This window comes from Syngnathoides biaculeatus, chromosome 2 (genome assembly GCF_019802595.1).
Source record: "Syngnathoides biaculeatus isolate LvHL_M chromosome 2, ASM1980259v1, whole genome shotgun sequence".
Lineage (NCBI taxonomy): Eukaryota > Metazoa > Chordata > Actinopteri > Syngnathiformes > Syngnathidae > Syngnathoides > Syngnathoides biaculeatus.
In genome coordinates this window covers 43,602,678-43,617,615 of record NC_084641.1, presented here as the reverse complement: position 1 = coordinate 43,617,615, position 14,938 = coordinate 43,602,678, and the positions used below count along the sequence as shown (strand labels likewise).

Below are 14,938 nucleotides of genomic sequence, written 5' to 3'. Positions count from 1 at the left end.
GAAGAGTCTCTCCTCGGATGAAGGGCAAACACAAATATGATTCCACCTTAATTAATTTTTACTGAATCACTTTTAAAAGTTGATATGTCCTATGGTTGCTGAGGATTTAATGTTGTTGTGTTTTTTATGTGGAGGTGGGCAGGTGCAATTTCATTGTGTTTATATGCAATGATAAAAGTTACAGCAGGATATCATCCCCAACCCGGAAAGCGCACTCCATCCTTTTGTGACTTAGGACTATGGACTCATATTTGAAGATGCTGATTCCCAACCCAGCTGTTTCACACACTGCTGCTAACCGTGGCAGTAAGCGTTGGAGATCAAGGCTTGATGAAGCACGCAGAACCATGTCATTCGCAAAAAGCAATGATGCAATCGTGAGTCCACTAAACCGGACCCCCTCTGCACCACGGGTGTACCTACAAATTCTGTCCATAAAAGTTATGAGCAGAATAGGCGACAAAGGTCAGCCTTGGCAGAATCCAACCCACACCGTAAAGGATTCCAACTTACTGCTGAGTATGTGGACCAAACTCTGACACTAGTCATACAGGGACCAAACAGCCCATATCGGGGGTTCAGCAACCCATACTCAAATGCCCTCTCCAAGACCACAAAACACGTAGACTGGTTGGGCGAAGACTCATGCACACTCAAGGACCCTGCCAAGGGTGAAAGGCTCAGACTCCATGTCCCCCACCTCCCCCGTGACCTGAGTGAAGTTCTGCCGGAGGTGGGTATTGAAATTCCTCCTGAGAGGGGATTCTGTCAGAAGTTCCCAGCAGATAATACATTTGGGCCTGCCAGGGTTGGACTAGCAACTTCCTCCACGATCAAAGCAAACTCCAGCACCCTCTCCAAGGACTCCAAAATGGGTGAGTCCTCTGAAGTGCTGTTTGGTGCATGGGTACAGACAACAGCTTGGACCTGTCCCACTCAAAGGTGGACAAGAGGGTACCCTGCACCCTCTCATCCAGTGAATCCCAATGTACAGGCACTGAACCAGGGGCCAACAGTATACCCACACCTGCTCTCACAATGGGCAACTCCAGACTGGAAAAGAGTGCAACCCCATTCAAGCGGACTGCTTAGTTGATGTTCATAATGCTGGAAGTCTGCTCACACATGTAGGTTGAGCCAAACAACACTTGCTGATCTTCGGTGCCATCCTCTGGAGGTTTGGAAATGTGGATTGATCAGTTCCAATTGCAGCTCCATCGGTGCCGTTTCTTGTTACAACAGACACAACGCCAACCTAAGTGCCATCTCAATTTGATCAAAATCATAGAATCAACAGCAGATGTCTGTGCAGGTCATCCAGTAATTTTCAGTATTTCAACGTGTTTCTGGTGGCCTTTTTCTGGGTGGCTAGTGTTGGGAAATCTGCAAAAGATTTGCTGGAATTTGTCTGGAGAATAAAATCAGCTTGGATTTTGTAGGTTCTCACATTTATGTACATGTCCAAAAACTGTTGTTTCCCCTGCAGCTCACGCTTAGCTCATATGTGAAAATACGTCCACAGCAAACTCAAAATCACAAAGCCAATTCACATCACTGAGCTCGGAAAATTCATCAAATTTCCCCATTAACTCCAAAAACAAGCTTATCACCTCTATGAGCTCCCACACTCGTTGAAATAATCTCCTCTGTGCAGTAGCTGCCCGTTCTTACGTTGACTGTTTGTTCCCATAATTTACATACTTCATTGCAAAGTGACGGTTGATATTGTACTCTTTAAAAACCTCAACAGCTTCTTGGCATATGAGAAACATGATTGGACTTCAGTGAAAAAATATTTTGTTGTGCACTCTTTATTTCATACTCAGCACTCACTTAACTTTTCCTTTCTGTGTTCTGCTCATTGGGACACATAAATCCTTCAACTTCACAATAAGATCATGACCCAAGGAGGGGGATAAATTAGCAATAATTGACAATGTAATGGAGGAAGAATGTTACTTTTAACAGCAGAAGTGGTAGAAGTGATGTTTTTTTTTTTGGTCTTGTTGACTCCTGTGATTTATCCAAATCCTGTCCTGAGCCCACAGGCAGAAACTATGCACCAGCATTTAGTCTGCTCTCATATTCACAATTACATCTGTTTGTGGATGGTGTATATATGAAATGGATCAAGCTGCCAATTGGTGAAGATGACAACAGCTCCCAGAAAAAAATGGATCAATACAATCACCGAAATGGTCGAGTTTGAGTTCAAAAGGGTCAAATTTACTAAAAGACTGATTTGCATTTATGTTAATATCCCAACACAGAGCAACCTGTTTTTCATTCAGATTTGTACTACTTTTCAAAAGTCGGCAGCATTTCTTTAGAGGTCCTGTATTTTAGCTAATTAGACCTTCACAGAGTGACTCACAAAGATGGAATAACTGAAAGTATCAATTTCATTTAAATAAAAATAAAAAAAAAACTTTGGCTCTCATACGTGTGTCCAGAAAGTGCTTTGCTGAGAGCTAGAGCACTTCTTTCTGACCCAGTTTTGTATCTGCTTTTTCTATATTTAGCGACGACCGAACCCTTTTCTCTGATGAGTTGACTCCATGTAGAACACCCTCATGTAAAGGCATCTTTATACTTGCACGTGCAGCAACGGTGCTGACATCACTGCGGCTCTCCTAGCACAGACTTTGGCTTTATACTCTAGCGCAACTCATGCGCTGAGTTTTGAAAATGTGTTGCAGTTCTTCTCCAAGACAGAGGTTTTGCTACAGCTGGTATTGACTAGTACATCAGTGAGGAGTTTCCTCAGCACATTTTTATAGCAGTTCATAGCCGTTTTTACTTTTCTTTCCATAACAGGGGACAAAAAAAAACCCCAAAAAAACAAAAAAAAAAAAAAACAATGGTAATCATGGGTGAGTGTTTGCTTGAACAAATGGACCTAAATGACTATTACTTTTAACTATGGTCCAAAATCAATCGCTAGGGCAGCAGTGAAAGTGGTATGTGGAGCCGGGACAAACGGTGAGTACATCATCAGAACGTGACTACAACGGGCCAATCATGAGAGATGAACTCTGCGGCTTTCCCACACAGCAACTTTTTTTACGTCTGCATGGGAGGCTATGCACAAACTACGCAAAGGTGCAGTGCGGGGCAATGCCTAGGTCATGTGATGCAATGTGGGCATTGACAGTATAAAGTGGCCTTAAGACCACACGTTTATACTGAAAGCACTGCCTCAGGAGCAGAACAAGAAGGTGGAGTACATTGCAAGTGACGTAGATAAGCTTGGTAAAATTGAGCAATATGGTTTTAAGCCTCGTGGTAGAAAAAAATACAAACTCAAAATACATGTACAATTTTAATCAGGATCAGAATCAGGTTTATGGGCCATGTATGTGACAACACAAGGAATTTGTCTCCAGTAGTTGGAGCCGTCCTAGTATGACATACATGTTGAGTATGAAAAACGTTCAATTGACAGGGACATTTTTTTCTTATAAAACCGCACAGTTGTGCCAAGAATATAGTCTTCTAGAATTTAGAACAATTAGAATGCTCATTAGAGAAATTGCCCAGTGCAATGACCATTGTGCAAAGGGTGTCAAGACTTCAAAGTGTGTATGCAGTTTAATGTGACTAGTAGTGTAAGTCTATCACAATTATAATCCTGAATGTCCTAGGAGAATATGACAACAACTACTCGAGGCAGAAAACTGGCAGCATAATGCAGTAGAATTGTAAGGTAGCTGTTCAAGAATTGACCCCTCCGTACAGGGCACTTAACCACGCCTCCTGAAGTGACGTCACGCCACGTAAGACAAGCAGTAAAAATGGCAAATACAATACAATACATTCTGAACTGAGACAGACTCTATGCTTCTGATTTCATTCAAATCAACGATATATTATAGATTCTAAATACAATACATTCTTAACTGAGAGAGACGCCATGCTTCTGATTTCATTCAATCATTCACACGTAGCAATGTTATGCTAGCGCAGAACGTCTCATTCATTTATACGAGACGTGTATTAAAAATCAAATTTAGGGCATATCTTCGTGCAAACACAGTCTGGTTAAGCTTCGGCCGCGAGCCAGCAAGAAATCAATACGTTTGTGCAGTCCGATCATCACTAAATATCGCTCAACAAAGAATAAGTGTGGCAATCGTTCACACGAAGCAATGTTATGCTAGCGCAGAACGTCTCATTCATTTATACGAGACGTGTATTAAAAATCAAATTTAGGGCATATCTTCGTGCAAACGCTGTCTGGTTAAGCTTCGGCCGCGAGCCAGCAAGAAATCAATACGTTTGTGCAGTCCGATCATCGCTAAATATCGCTCAACAAAGAATAAGTGTGTCAATCGTTCACACGCAGCAGTGTTATGCTAGCGAAGATCTTCGAATTCATTTATACGAGACATCTATTGAAAATCAAATATAGGGCATACCTTCGTGCAAACGTGTTCCGGTTGATATTAGATGGATTTAGTTGATGATGCGGTCTTCCACAAAGTTTGATCCATCGAAGGCATTTTTCGTACTGGGTCTTCGGTTTTGGAAAGGGTACGAATCGAACTCCACCAACTAGCCTTTCAAGATACCTGTCGTCACTATTACAAAGTCTGTGACTACACCTCTTAACCATATTTTTTGTTAAATAACCCAAATATGCAATAAAACGCTAACTAAACCTATACTGGACCATTCAATGTTGTCAGAGAAAATGGCGGGAGCAAAAACAGGCTTTGGTCTATGCAGATCTCTGGCCTCTGATTGGTCAGTGACGCGGATTGTGCAATATCCACGGAGGGGTCAATTGCAAGAGGGAAGAAGCTTTTGGAATATCTTCTAGTTTTGGTTTGCATTGATCGGTAGCACCCACCTACAGAATGGAAAGAGCTGGAAGAGCCAGTGGCCAGGATGTGTAGGGTCCGACAGGAGGTGGGTACAGTGATGTCAATAATCCGTTCATCAGTTTTGATTGTTCGTTGCAGTCAGTTTTTCCTTGTTTGTGAAAACCAGACTGTGATCGCAATGGACAGTACTGATTCAATGACTGCTGTTGAGAAGTGTCTCAGCAGGGCTTGTGGGAGGTCGTGCTTCCTCAGAAGCTGCAAGAAGTACATCCTTTGTTTTTTGTTTTTTTTTTTGGAGGATTGAGTTGATGTTGGTCTCCCACTACAGGTTCCTGTGAGACTGGAATTCCAATTAACTTGAAGGTCTTGACGGTTGACACAAAACAGTTGGACAGTGTGAGGGGCAGTTGTGGTGAAGGATGCCTCTTGAAGTCCACAATCATTTCTCTAGTCTCTAGTCTCTAGTGCAGTAGTTCTTAACATGGTTTGATTATAACTAAGGGGTTCAGTGAGCCGGTCTCAGGGGTTCAGTGAAGCCTCTTCCATGGAGATCGAAACACACAGACTCATGTCTATACGTGATGACATGCCCCGCTTGGTCATCACTGGCTACAGATGATCACGCGACATTGCTTGGCAAATCAGTGCTGTGGGGAATTTAGTGCACTGAGGAGTGAATTGCCATAGTAGTACATCGTGTAATTATTTTCTTCATATTTTAATCCATACTATGTCGAGAAAAAAAGAAAGTGGTCAGACAAATATGTACAATATCAGGGTTCATACTCAGTCTGACCAAAAAAATTTAAGGGCTTTTTAGGACATTCTTAGGGGCTGACACGGAAAATATTTAGGGCCGACACGAAAAATTTAGGGCCATCGTGGGAAATCAATAGTAAGGCAAAAAGACTCACCCAATGGTGCCATCAATCGTTCTTGGTTCATCAAATGTTCCAGTACCTCGGTACCTGTGACAGTGATCACCTGTCGCCCCTTGTGGTAGTTCTCAATGGTATGACCATTGTCAATGTCTTCACATATCAGTCTACAGAAAAACATATTCTAACTACAATTGCAACTATATACACAAATGTCTTCTACCGATGTCTGTCTCAGCACCCCGACGAGTCTCGCTCCTTGAGCCTACCCAGTGCCTCCTCTATTTGTTGCTGCAGAGGTGCCAAAGTGGCACCCGCAAAAATAAAGGAACACTTTGAAAAGCTGCATCTAAATGGGGAATATTAGAACACAGCGTTTGCTGAATTTGAGGTGAAGAGAGCCAGATTTGATAATAAGGCCACTCTATACCTGCTCTTGGAATAGTACCCATTAACAAACTGATACTCACAGCATCATATGAAGTTGCGTACCTGATCGCAAACCAGGGCAAACCACACACCATTGGTGAAACATTTGTAAAACCAGGTGCGTTAAAGATGGGAAATCTGATACTCGGCACAGTGGCTGCAGGTAGATTATCCCAAAATCCTCTTTCAAATGACACCATTAGCAACAGAATAGAGGACATGAGTAAAGACACCTTGGCTCAAGTAGTCGGAGATCTGATTCTGATGAAAATTCAGCTTTCAACTCGACGAGACTACAGACGTTGCTAATAGAAGACAGTTTGCTGTTTTTTTCCGGTATGTGAAAGACGACATGCTAAAAGAAGAATTTTTATTTTGTAAGCCTCTTACAACAACAATGAAGGCAGCTGATGTGAAGAAGCTTGTGGATGACTTCTTCAGAGACAATCTTTCAAGGGATATGGTTTCTGCAGTTTGCACGGACAGAGCTCCAGTCACTCTAAGAAGAATGTCTGGTTTTGGTGCGTGAGTAAAAGCCGATGCACCATACATCATTGTTACACATTGTATTCTACAAAGACATGCATTGGCAAGAAAAACCTTGACCCCAAAAATGATAGAAGTATTGAAAACTGTCTTTCCCTGCACGAAACTCATATCCAGCATAGGAGCGAAAGCTGTTCACAGTTGATGTTGAGACAGTAGAAGTCAATGATGAATAACTCAACAAAATCATTGAAATTCAGCTGAGCCAGGTTCAACAGAAACTCTTCAGAACAATGACACTCTCAATGTTTTGGTGTCAACAAATGGAAAAGTATCCAGTTATTGCCAAGAAAGCCCTGGAGTTATTTATACTATTTGTTACAATATATCTGTGCGAGCAATCTTTTTCAAGAACGCTGGCCATAAAAACAAGGAAAAGGAACAGACTTTGTTGCGAAATGACATGAGAGTAGCACTTGCCAAGGTGAAGCCGCGCATATCTGAACTGGTCCCTCAAAGGCAACAGCATAAGCCACACTGATTTGCAGGTATGTAATTTATTGTGAGTTCATGCACTATGTTGGTTTTGTTCTGCACAGTTCATTTTGAGCACCAGGAGAAAAACTATCTTGAATTTGAAACAAATCACATTTTATTTTACACTAAAGTTGGGTTCAGTGAATGCACATTTGAAACAGGTGGGGTTCAGTAGCTCCAACAAGGTTAAGAACCACTGCTCTAGTGTGTTCAGCTTCAGGTTGTGTTGGTCACACCAAAGTTCACGCCTTTCTATTTCCTGTCAATACACAGACTCGTCGCCGTCTTTGATGAGCCCAATGACAGTGGTGCCAACTGCAAAGTTCAGGAGTTTGACAGCCAGGTGCCTGTCATTCCTGTTGACCAGGAAGAGTAGGGGGAATAGGATACAATCTTGGGGTGCCCTGGTGCTAATTGTGCATGTCAATGAAGTGGTGTCCCCCACCCTCACCTGCTATGTCCTGCTCAGCAGGAAGACATAGATCCACTTGCAAATGGCAGGCGAGATCGTGAGTTGGAGAAACTTGGACGAGAGGAGTTTGGGGATGATGGGGTTGAACACAGAGCTGAAGTCCACAAACAGGATCCTCATGGAGGTTCACACGCTGTTGATGTGTTCAAGGATGAAAAACAGACCCATATTGACTCCATCATTCACAGACCTGTTAGCTCGGTAGGTAAATTACATTCCAGTCCAGCATGAGGTATTCAAGGAACTTCATGACCACAGATGTCAAGGCAACAGGCCTGTATACAATTAGACTCAAGACTTCTGATTTCAGGGGACCAAGTTGATGGTGGAACATTTGAAGCAGGTTGGTCCTTCACACAGTTCTAAAGACCTGCTGAAGAACTTAGTGAAGACTGGAGCAGATGTCTGGACAGACTGAGGCAAGATGGGGACATGGGCCTGCCGCTTTGTTAATCTTTTGTTGTTTGAAGCTCCGACTGACATTCATGCATGGTCAATGGAGGAGTCTGAAGGCATAAGTAACAAAATGCAATGCTTGCTAAAGGGGACAGGGGTGCCTAATAATTTGGGGGGAAATACTAGCTTTACACGAAGCCACAACATTGTGCCTTTCGCTTGGACAAAATGCATTAAAACACCAATACACATTTATCCTAACCCAGCAGCCACACACTTCCGCTTTACCATTTTCGGGCACCTGATCTTAGTTGATTTTTTTTAATCAGTTTTTTTTTTTTCTTTCCTTGTAGTTGGAGCTGTTTTGATAGAAATTACATTTAACTTGATCTAAAATGACACTGTTTGACACGCTGTCCGTCTAAGTTTGAGAACCGCCTCTGTAATCAGGAACTCTTACAAATAAACCACAATGGGTTTCATGCATGTCTACTGTCAAAGTCGCAGAGATTTTTCGTCATTAAATGCTGGGTGTACTGGTGAGGCTCCATTTTTTTTAAAGCACACCATTCAGAAATTAAAACGCCTGACCAAACCTGTTGCACTAAAGAGTCCTGCTTTTGTTATTTTTATATCTGATAACCTGAGATTATGTAATGGGTATATTGGTTGGCCGGTAATATGAGGTCAAATGGACAAATGATTTTACTTTTTAAAGATGAGTGTAGTGCAGGGGTCCCCAACGCAGTGCCCACAGGCAAATGCTAGCCCACAAGGACCATATAAGGCGCCCGCGAGGTATGTTCTAAAAATACCATAGGCCACAAATTGTTACTATTATTTGTGCTTTAAATTCTGGATCTGACTTGCTTACGTGATTTAAAATTTTAAAATACCTGCAATATCATTTACTACAATAAATTAAAACAAAAATATTTTATGTACGTGTAATGAACTGAATCTGAAATTTACCACAAACAGGTCTGGATATTGTGAGAGACACACACAACCTGCATTCTCCTCGCGAGCAAAAGTTCCTCTTGTCTATCTTCCTTGAAAATCGTATATCGAACGTCCAGGGTGCGTGAGCCTGACCCTCCCCGAACTCCATCACTGATCCAGTCACTGAGGATGTCTCTTGACAGCCATAGGCTATGTAGAACAAAATTGCGGCTTCAATTAAAGCGAGTAATTTCCCAAAATTATGAGGCACTGGTTGTTTCCTTTAGCAAGCATTGCATTGTGTCACTTATGCCCACAGATGGCGTGGTCTTCCTCCGGACCTCAGGAGCTTGAAGGCAGTTTGGTGGAACCAGGAAGAATAATAGCAAAGAAAATAAAATCTAAAGCAAATATAAATGGGCATGGTTGTTGTCCCGTTTCAGGTGCGCGTAACTTTCTAGCTGCTTGAACTGGTGGTGAAATGACATCTGGCGCTCAAGTCAGGTGCGGACAGGGGCAGCAGGGAATGCCGATAGTTTCTCGCTCCAGTTACGCCAAACTGGTCGTGGCTCAGAAAGTTGATCAGTTGCATGCTTTTACAATCGAAAAACGGTGGCAGCTTGGGTTGTGGTAGGCACTCGCACATGTGGTGACGCTGGCTTAAAGGAAGGGGGAGGGGTTAGGCCGAGGCCGGCCAGCTGGCAGGTTGCATTAAAATAAATCAAGGGCATATCGAAAAGAAGGATGGGCAACTGGGAGGGGCAAGACCAGACCCGTGGCTGGCTTAGAATGTACAATTTGAACTATTGCAAGTTTAAAATCAAACTAATCAATTGTCTACGCTGTTTCTCTCAAAGAAGAATTATTTAACTCTGATTGTCCAAATCAGTTGCTTATTGTTTAAAATCACATCTGACACAAATTCAAGTCAAAATTAAGGCATGATCCTTTTATATTATTGGATATTTTTGGGCATGACAGATTATTGTAGATCCTGGATCATTTATTTTGGGTAACTGACTGACTACATCATTGGCATTGCCTCGACAAAAATGCTAGGGCAGATTTTAACAGGTTTCATACTCAGTCCGACCGAAGGGCTTTTTCCCTAAAAAGGGCCGACACGAAAAATTTAGGGCAGACACGAAACATTTAGGGCCATCGTGGGAAATCAAGAGCAAGGAAAAAAGACTCACCCAATGGTGCCATCAACTGTTCTTGGTTCATCAAAGGTTCCAGTACCTCAGTACCTGTGACAGTGATCACCTGTCCCCCCTTGTGGTAATTCTCATTGATATGACCATTGTCAATGTCATGGGAAATGGGAGAATGTTGGATCTGGTAACTTGTTTTAAGTCCTCGCGCCTGGCAGGTGCATCGCGAAACAAGTTGTAGAGGCTGGACAGAAAATATTCCACCCCCCATCCAGCTGCCTCGCAACCGATTCGAAATGCATTATGGAGGATGTGTAGACCGCAGGTTCCATTCTAACCCAGCATGCGGCGGGTGGTCATCTTTTCTATTTGTTCTTGAATAGATTTGTAAAGCTTCCAATTAACATTGGGGCCATCCATCGAGAGCTGGAGCAGCTTTTGGTGACCGAAGTCACACACGATAGGGTCCAGACGCTCCTGAAGATCAGTTGCTGCTGAATGTCCCAGGAATTCAGAGGTGAGGTAGCAAGTGCGGACCCGGTCATCCATCCACAATCACACATGAATGTCCAGCTGCTTCTCTTGCATCTGCATCGATGCCAATTGTAGCCAGGCAAGAAGTCTTCCTTTTCCCATAGTGGTAGTTTTTAGCAATGTCACTGTCTGGAAACATGACTGCAAACACTTTCGAATTATTTTCACAAGATTTGTAACTGTAATGGCTGCAGATCACTTTTAAAGTCCACACGATCTCTGCCTTTAACAAGTTTGTTTTCGTGTATTGAACTACGTTCATAAAGTCTGACTTGTGGCTGGTTGAAGTCGTCAATGACTGGACAACTGTAGGTGCGCATGCACTCCCAGTACCACTGCCTGAAGTTGATGCTTCACTATCTTGATATTTTGACAGAAACAGATTCATACTAACGGAAGATGAGACATTCTTCGCCAAATCAGCGTGTCTCCTGTTTTTCCGGTGCGACTCCAGTGCTTTGACGCCCATCTATCCAAGCTGGTAACTCTGTTTGCACAGATGACAGTAGAACATGTGCCGATCTTTTGGATCTCGATGAACCCAGCTCCCAAACTCCTTACTTTCGACCCAAGCATCTTGAAAAATGCACTTCCTCATGATACAAGTTGGATCGATCAAAGAACTACACTACGTCGTAACGAAGACAAAGTGAAATGCCTACTCGCAGAAACAAACAATAGAACATCGACAACAAGATGGCGACTAGTTGTGAACACAGTGACTTCCGTTGATAATTTCCGGCTGTTTTGGACGCCAGATGGATTGTTATTTATTTTTTTTTTAAGTAAGTGTTTTTTTTTCGGGGGGGGGGGGGGGGATTTTCCTCCCTTTGATTTTTTTTTAATTTAAGGCCTTTTTAAGGGCTTGACCGGTTTTCGGTGAATTTTAAGGACTTTTAGGGGCCCCTAAATGCACCCTCGGAAATTTAGGGTTTTTTAGGGACTTTTAGGGCCACGTGCGAACCGTATAATCAAGCGGGAGAAAGTCCTCCAACTGCCAAATTACTCAAAACCCTTCATTATTTAAATTTCAACTAGTTGAACTGTCCTTGTTCTCACATGCGTTTGCCTGCCGACCGACACATTACATGCATGCACATTACAAAGCAGAGTGCTGTGTGCATAGATTGCATTGGTGATAAAAGTGGACATGAGCAGCAAAGGAAGGTCTGAGTACACAAGCTCACACCGCTCACTAAAAAAGAAAATGACTGGAATTGGTTGTTAGAGTGGATTTGGCCTGCTTCAGTACCTTCCACTGTACCTGTTGAGTGATGCCAGTAGAGTTTGTACAACAAAGCCATCTGAATCTGCCACTTCCTGGAGGAGGGTAATGTCACACCGAGACAAGACCTATACGCAAGTACACGTTTGAGCATATGAAAATTAAGATTTGTGTGCATGTGTATGTGTATAAGGTACCCGTGTGAGCGTGTGCAGCACTCTGTAGTTCAACACCTTCTTAGAGTCGAGCTTCTGCACATTGTAGGCACAGATCCTGAACGCCGAGAGAGCCCTGGACCCAATCACCACTGACAGGACAGCCAGCAAGAGACAATGATGAGGAGCGCCTCCCCTCATGATCAACTGTGATACAAAACACACATTAACCTTTTTTTGCAGAGAGGCAACACTTGAAGGAACTAAGGTCAAATATTAGCTGTTGCAAGCAGTGAAAATCTACTACATATACAGTCCCCTCCAAAAGTATTGGAACAGAGTGTCAATTCCTTGGTTTTGCTGTGTATGGATGACATTTGTGTTTCATATCAAAAGATGAATATGAGGCAACAGTTCATAATATTTACATAGTCTTAACTCTGGACAGACGAATTTCTGTTTAAAGCCACTCACTTTTCAAGTGAGCAAAAGTATTGACATTACTAAATTATTAAATTAAAGTGAATGGATTTAATATTTGGTGGCATAAGCCTTTCTTCCGACAACTGCAACAGCCCTGTTACCTCCTGACTTCCCAACACTGTTGCATTCTTTATTTGAAATGATTTTCCAAGCCTTTAGTGCTGCCTCTTTCAGTCATGGACTGTTTCTGGAGGGTTCTCACTCCACTCTCCTCTTGAGGAGGTAAAATGTATGCTCCATGTGCTTAGAGTCCGGTAATTGACATGGCCAGTCAAAGACCTTCCACTTTTTCTCCAATGATGTCCTTTGTTGTTCTGGTAGTTTGTTTTGGAGTCATTGTCTTGTTGCATTGATGAAGCTTTTCCCGATTGGTATTGGTGCATTTTTTGGGAGGTTGGCTAAAATGACAGCGAGCTTAATTTTCCAAACGTTTTATTCAGTTTGGCATTACACCTTAAATCTATGTCATATATCATGACAATATCATGGACAACAGCTAGCGCCCCCAAATTATAGACAATCATTAATTTAATATGCTTTTAAAAATTCCTTAATTTGGGTTTTGTCGATTAAAATGACGATAAACAAGTGCCACATATTATCAAGCTCAAAGGACCCCAATCATATAGAGTACATTGTTTATTTCAAAACTGTCACCAATCATCACCCAAATTTACATGGGCATCTCACACCAGCTTCAACCTTTGAAAATAGTAGAACCATTAGCCCAATTCTCCATATTTTATGGACACCTTCCTTTTTCTCAAATGAGTGTCTATGGAGAGGAAAAAGATTTGGCACATTAAATAAAAAAATACCAGGCCTTTTTTTTATTGTATTTTAATGTGTGTAAATGGACTGTCCACATCAATTTTGGTGATGATCAATCCCTGACTTGGGATTGTGCCATGTAACGCTTTTGGCTGGAAGACTCTCGTCACCTGATGTTATGAAGCCTGCAGCCAAAGTATGAATCTGTCACACAAAACCGCCTACAATAACACATTTGTTATTCAAAGGAACTCTTTTCAAAAATCTTAAGAGGTGCTTGTGAACACATAAATACAAAATTGAACTGGGGTGTTGTGGCTGTGTTCTTTCCCCTCAAAGAGGCATTTAAACTAAGGGCTGTACAACACAGTGGTCCCTTGAGATACAAGTTCAGTTCGTTCGGTAACCAAGCTCCTATCACAAACATCTCAACATATGTTTCCCCCTTAAAATGAAAAGAAATGTTTCAGTCCATGCCAAAACACTACCAAGGTGGTTTTATTCCTGTCAGAGGTCATACACAGGTGAGCAGTCCAAAGAAGGGAAAGGCACACAAAGAGGTGGCAAAAAGCAAGGTCCACAAACATGAAAACTAGGTCAGATAACTAGGCAAAAACAAGACTTGACTATACTTGGCTAAGGGGCACACGAACGCTGGCCTTGACAACGAGGCTCGTATACTCACGCAGACTAATCCAGTTTCATGCAACAAACTCGCAATCACTGTTACAACACACAAGGGCTAAGGCTTAATTAGCAACAATAAGACACAGGTGAGGAGTTGCTGCCAGAGTTACCGTTCAGTTAACCCATCACAAGCTGAAGCAATGTGTCTATTTTAATGACTTGTTAGTTTACTGTATACGGTATAGTTGGGTACTTAACGCTTCCAAAAATATTTACCCAAGTCACGCACAGCCGCAACATAAGGATGAAAGAGCTGCATGTGTTTCAGGAGCTGCGGGTTGCCGACCCTGATCTAGTTAAGAGTTACTTTGCTTTCCTTTTACTAAGTACTAACCTTTAATGATTCAGAAGATAGTAAAATATAAAAATTGAATAGAACATAATCATGCATCAACAAAAAAACCCTTCAGTCATCCAGAAATTCAAACTGCCGGTTGAAGAAAATCTATCATAAGTGTGTCGTTGTCAAGTATGTAGTAGACTCAGGACAAGGAACATGAACAATGGCCGACATCATCCAGGCATTCAGAGTGAGGGAAAATGTACGTTAGAGGCTGAATAGTGAAATCATGCATCAGGAACAAAGGCTGTCAATCAATGCAAGAAACCAAATATTTCACAAAAGGGACAAAACAGCATGACATCATACAGGGGACAAACAACACGATATAAACCATAAGAGCAAAGCAATACAACCTTGCTTGACACCCAAGTCCATTCAACAAAGTCGAATTGAGCAGGTCCTCGTGTGCAATGACATTATGAAGTGCCATGAGGTTTTTGATGCCGCTAACTATGATGCCCGTATTGCCAGCATTGTCAGGAATCTACATGCAGCAGGTTTGGTTCAAAAGAGTACAAAGACCACCCTGAGCATAATACGATTTTGGAGAACCATCTCACGAATTGCATTAATTTCCACATGTGAAGCCTCATTAATAGACAGGTTTGTGTTGACAAAAC

The 14,938-nt window shown here is 42.2% G+C and overlaps 1 protein-coding gene across 8 annotated transcripts in view; it reads right to left on the bottom strand.

Annotated features, from left to right (window-relative positions):
• LOC133493556 (deoxyribonuclease gamma-like) overlaps nt 1-14,938 on the bottom strand; it is a 103,705-nt gene that overhangs the window by 71,454 nt on the left and 17,313 nt on the right. For 3 of the 8 annotated variants that reach the window (XM_061807023.1, XM_061807013.1, XM_061807069.1), the window contains 2 exons: nt 12,077-12,241; nt 11,907-12,007 (listed from right to left, as the gene is read on the bottom strand). In XM_061807023.1, coding sequence (XP_061663007.1) covers nt 11,907-12,007; nt 12,077-12,235 — 260 coding nt within the window. In that variant the 5' untranslated portion in view covers nt 12,236-12,241. The remainder of the gene's footprint in view (nt 1-11,906; nt 12,008-12,076; nt 12,242-14,938) is intronic. The other 5 variants (XM_061807031.1, XM_061807041.1, XM_061807079.1 and 2 more) reach the window with 3 other exon arrangements.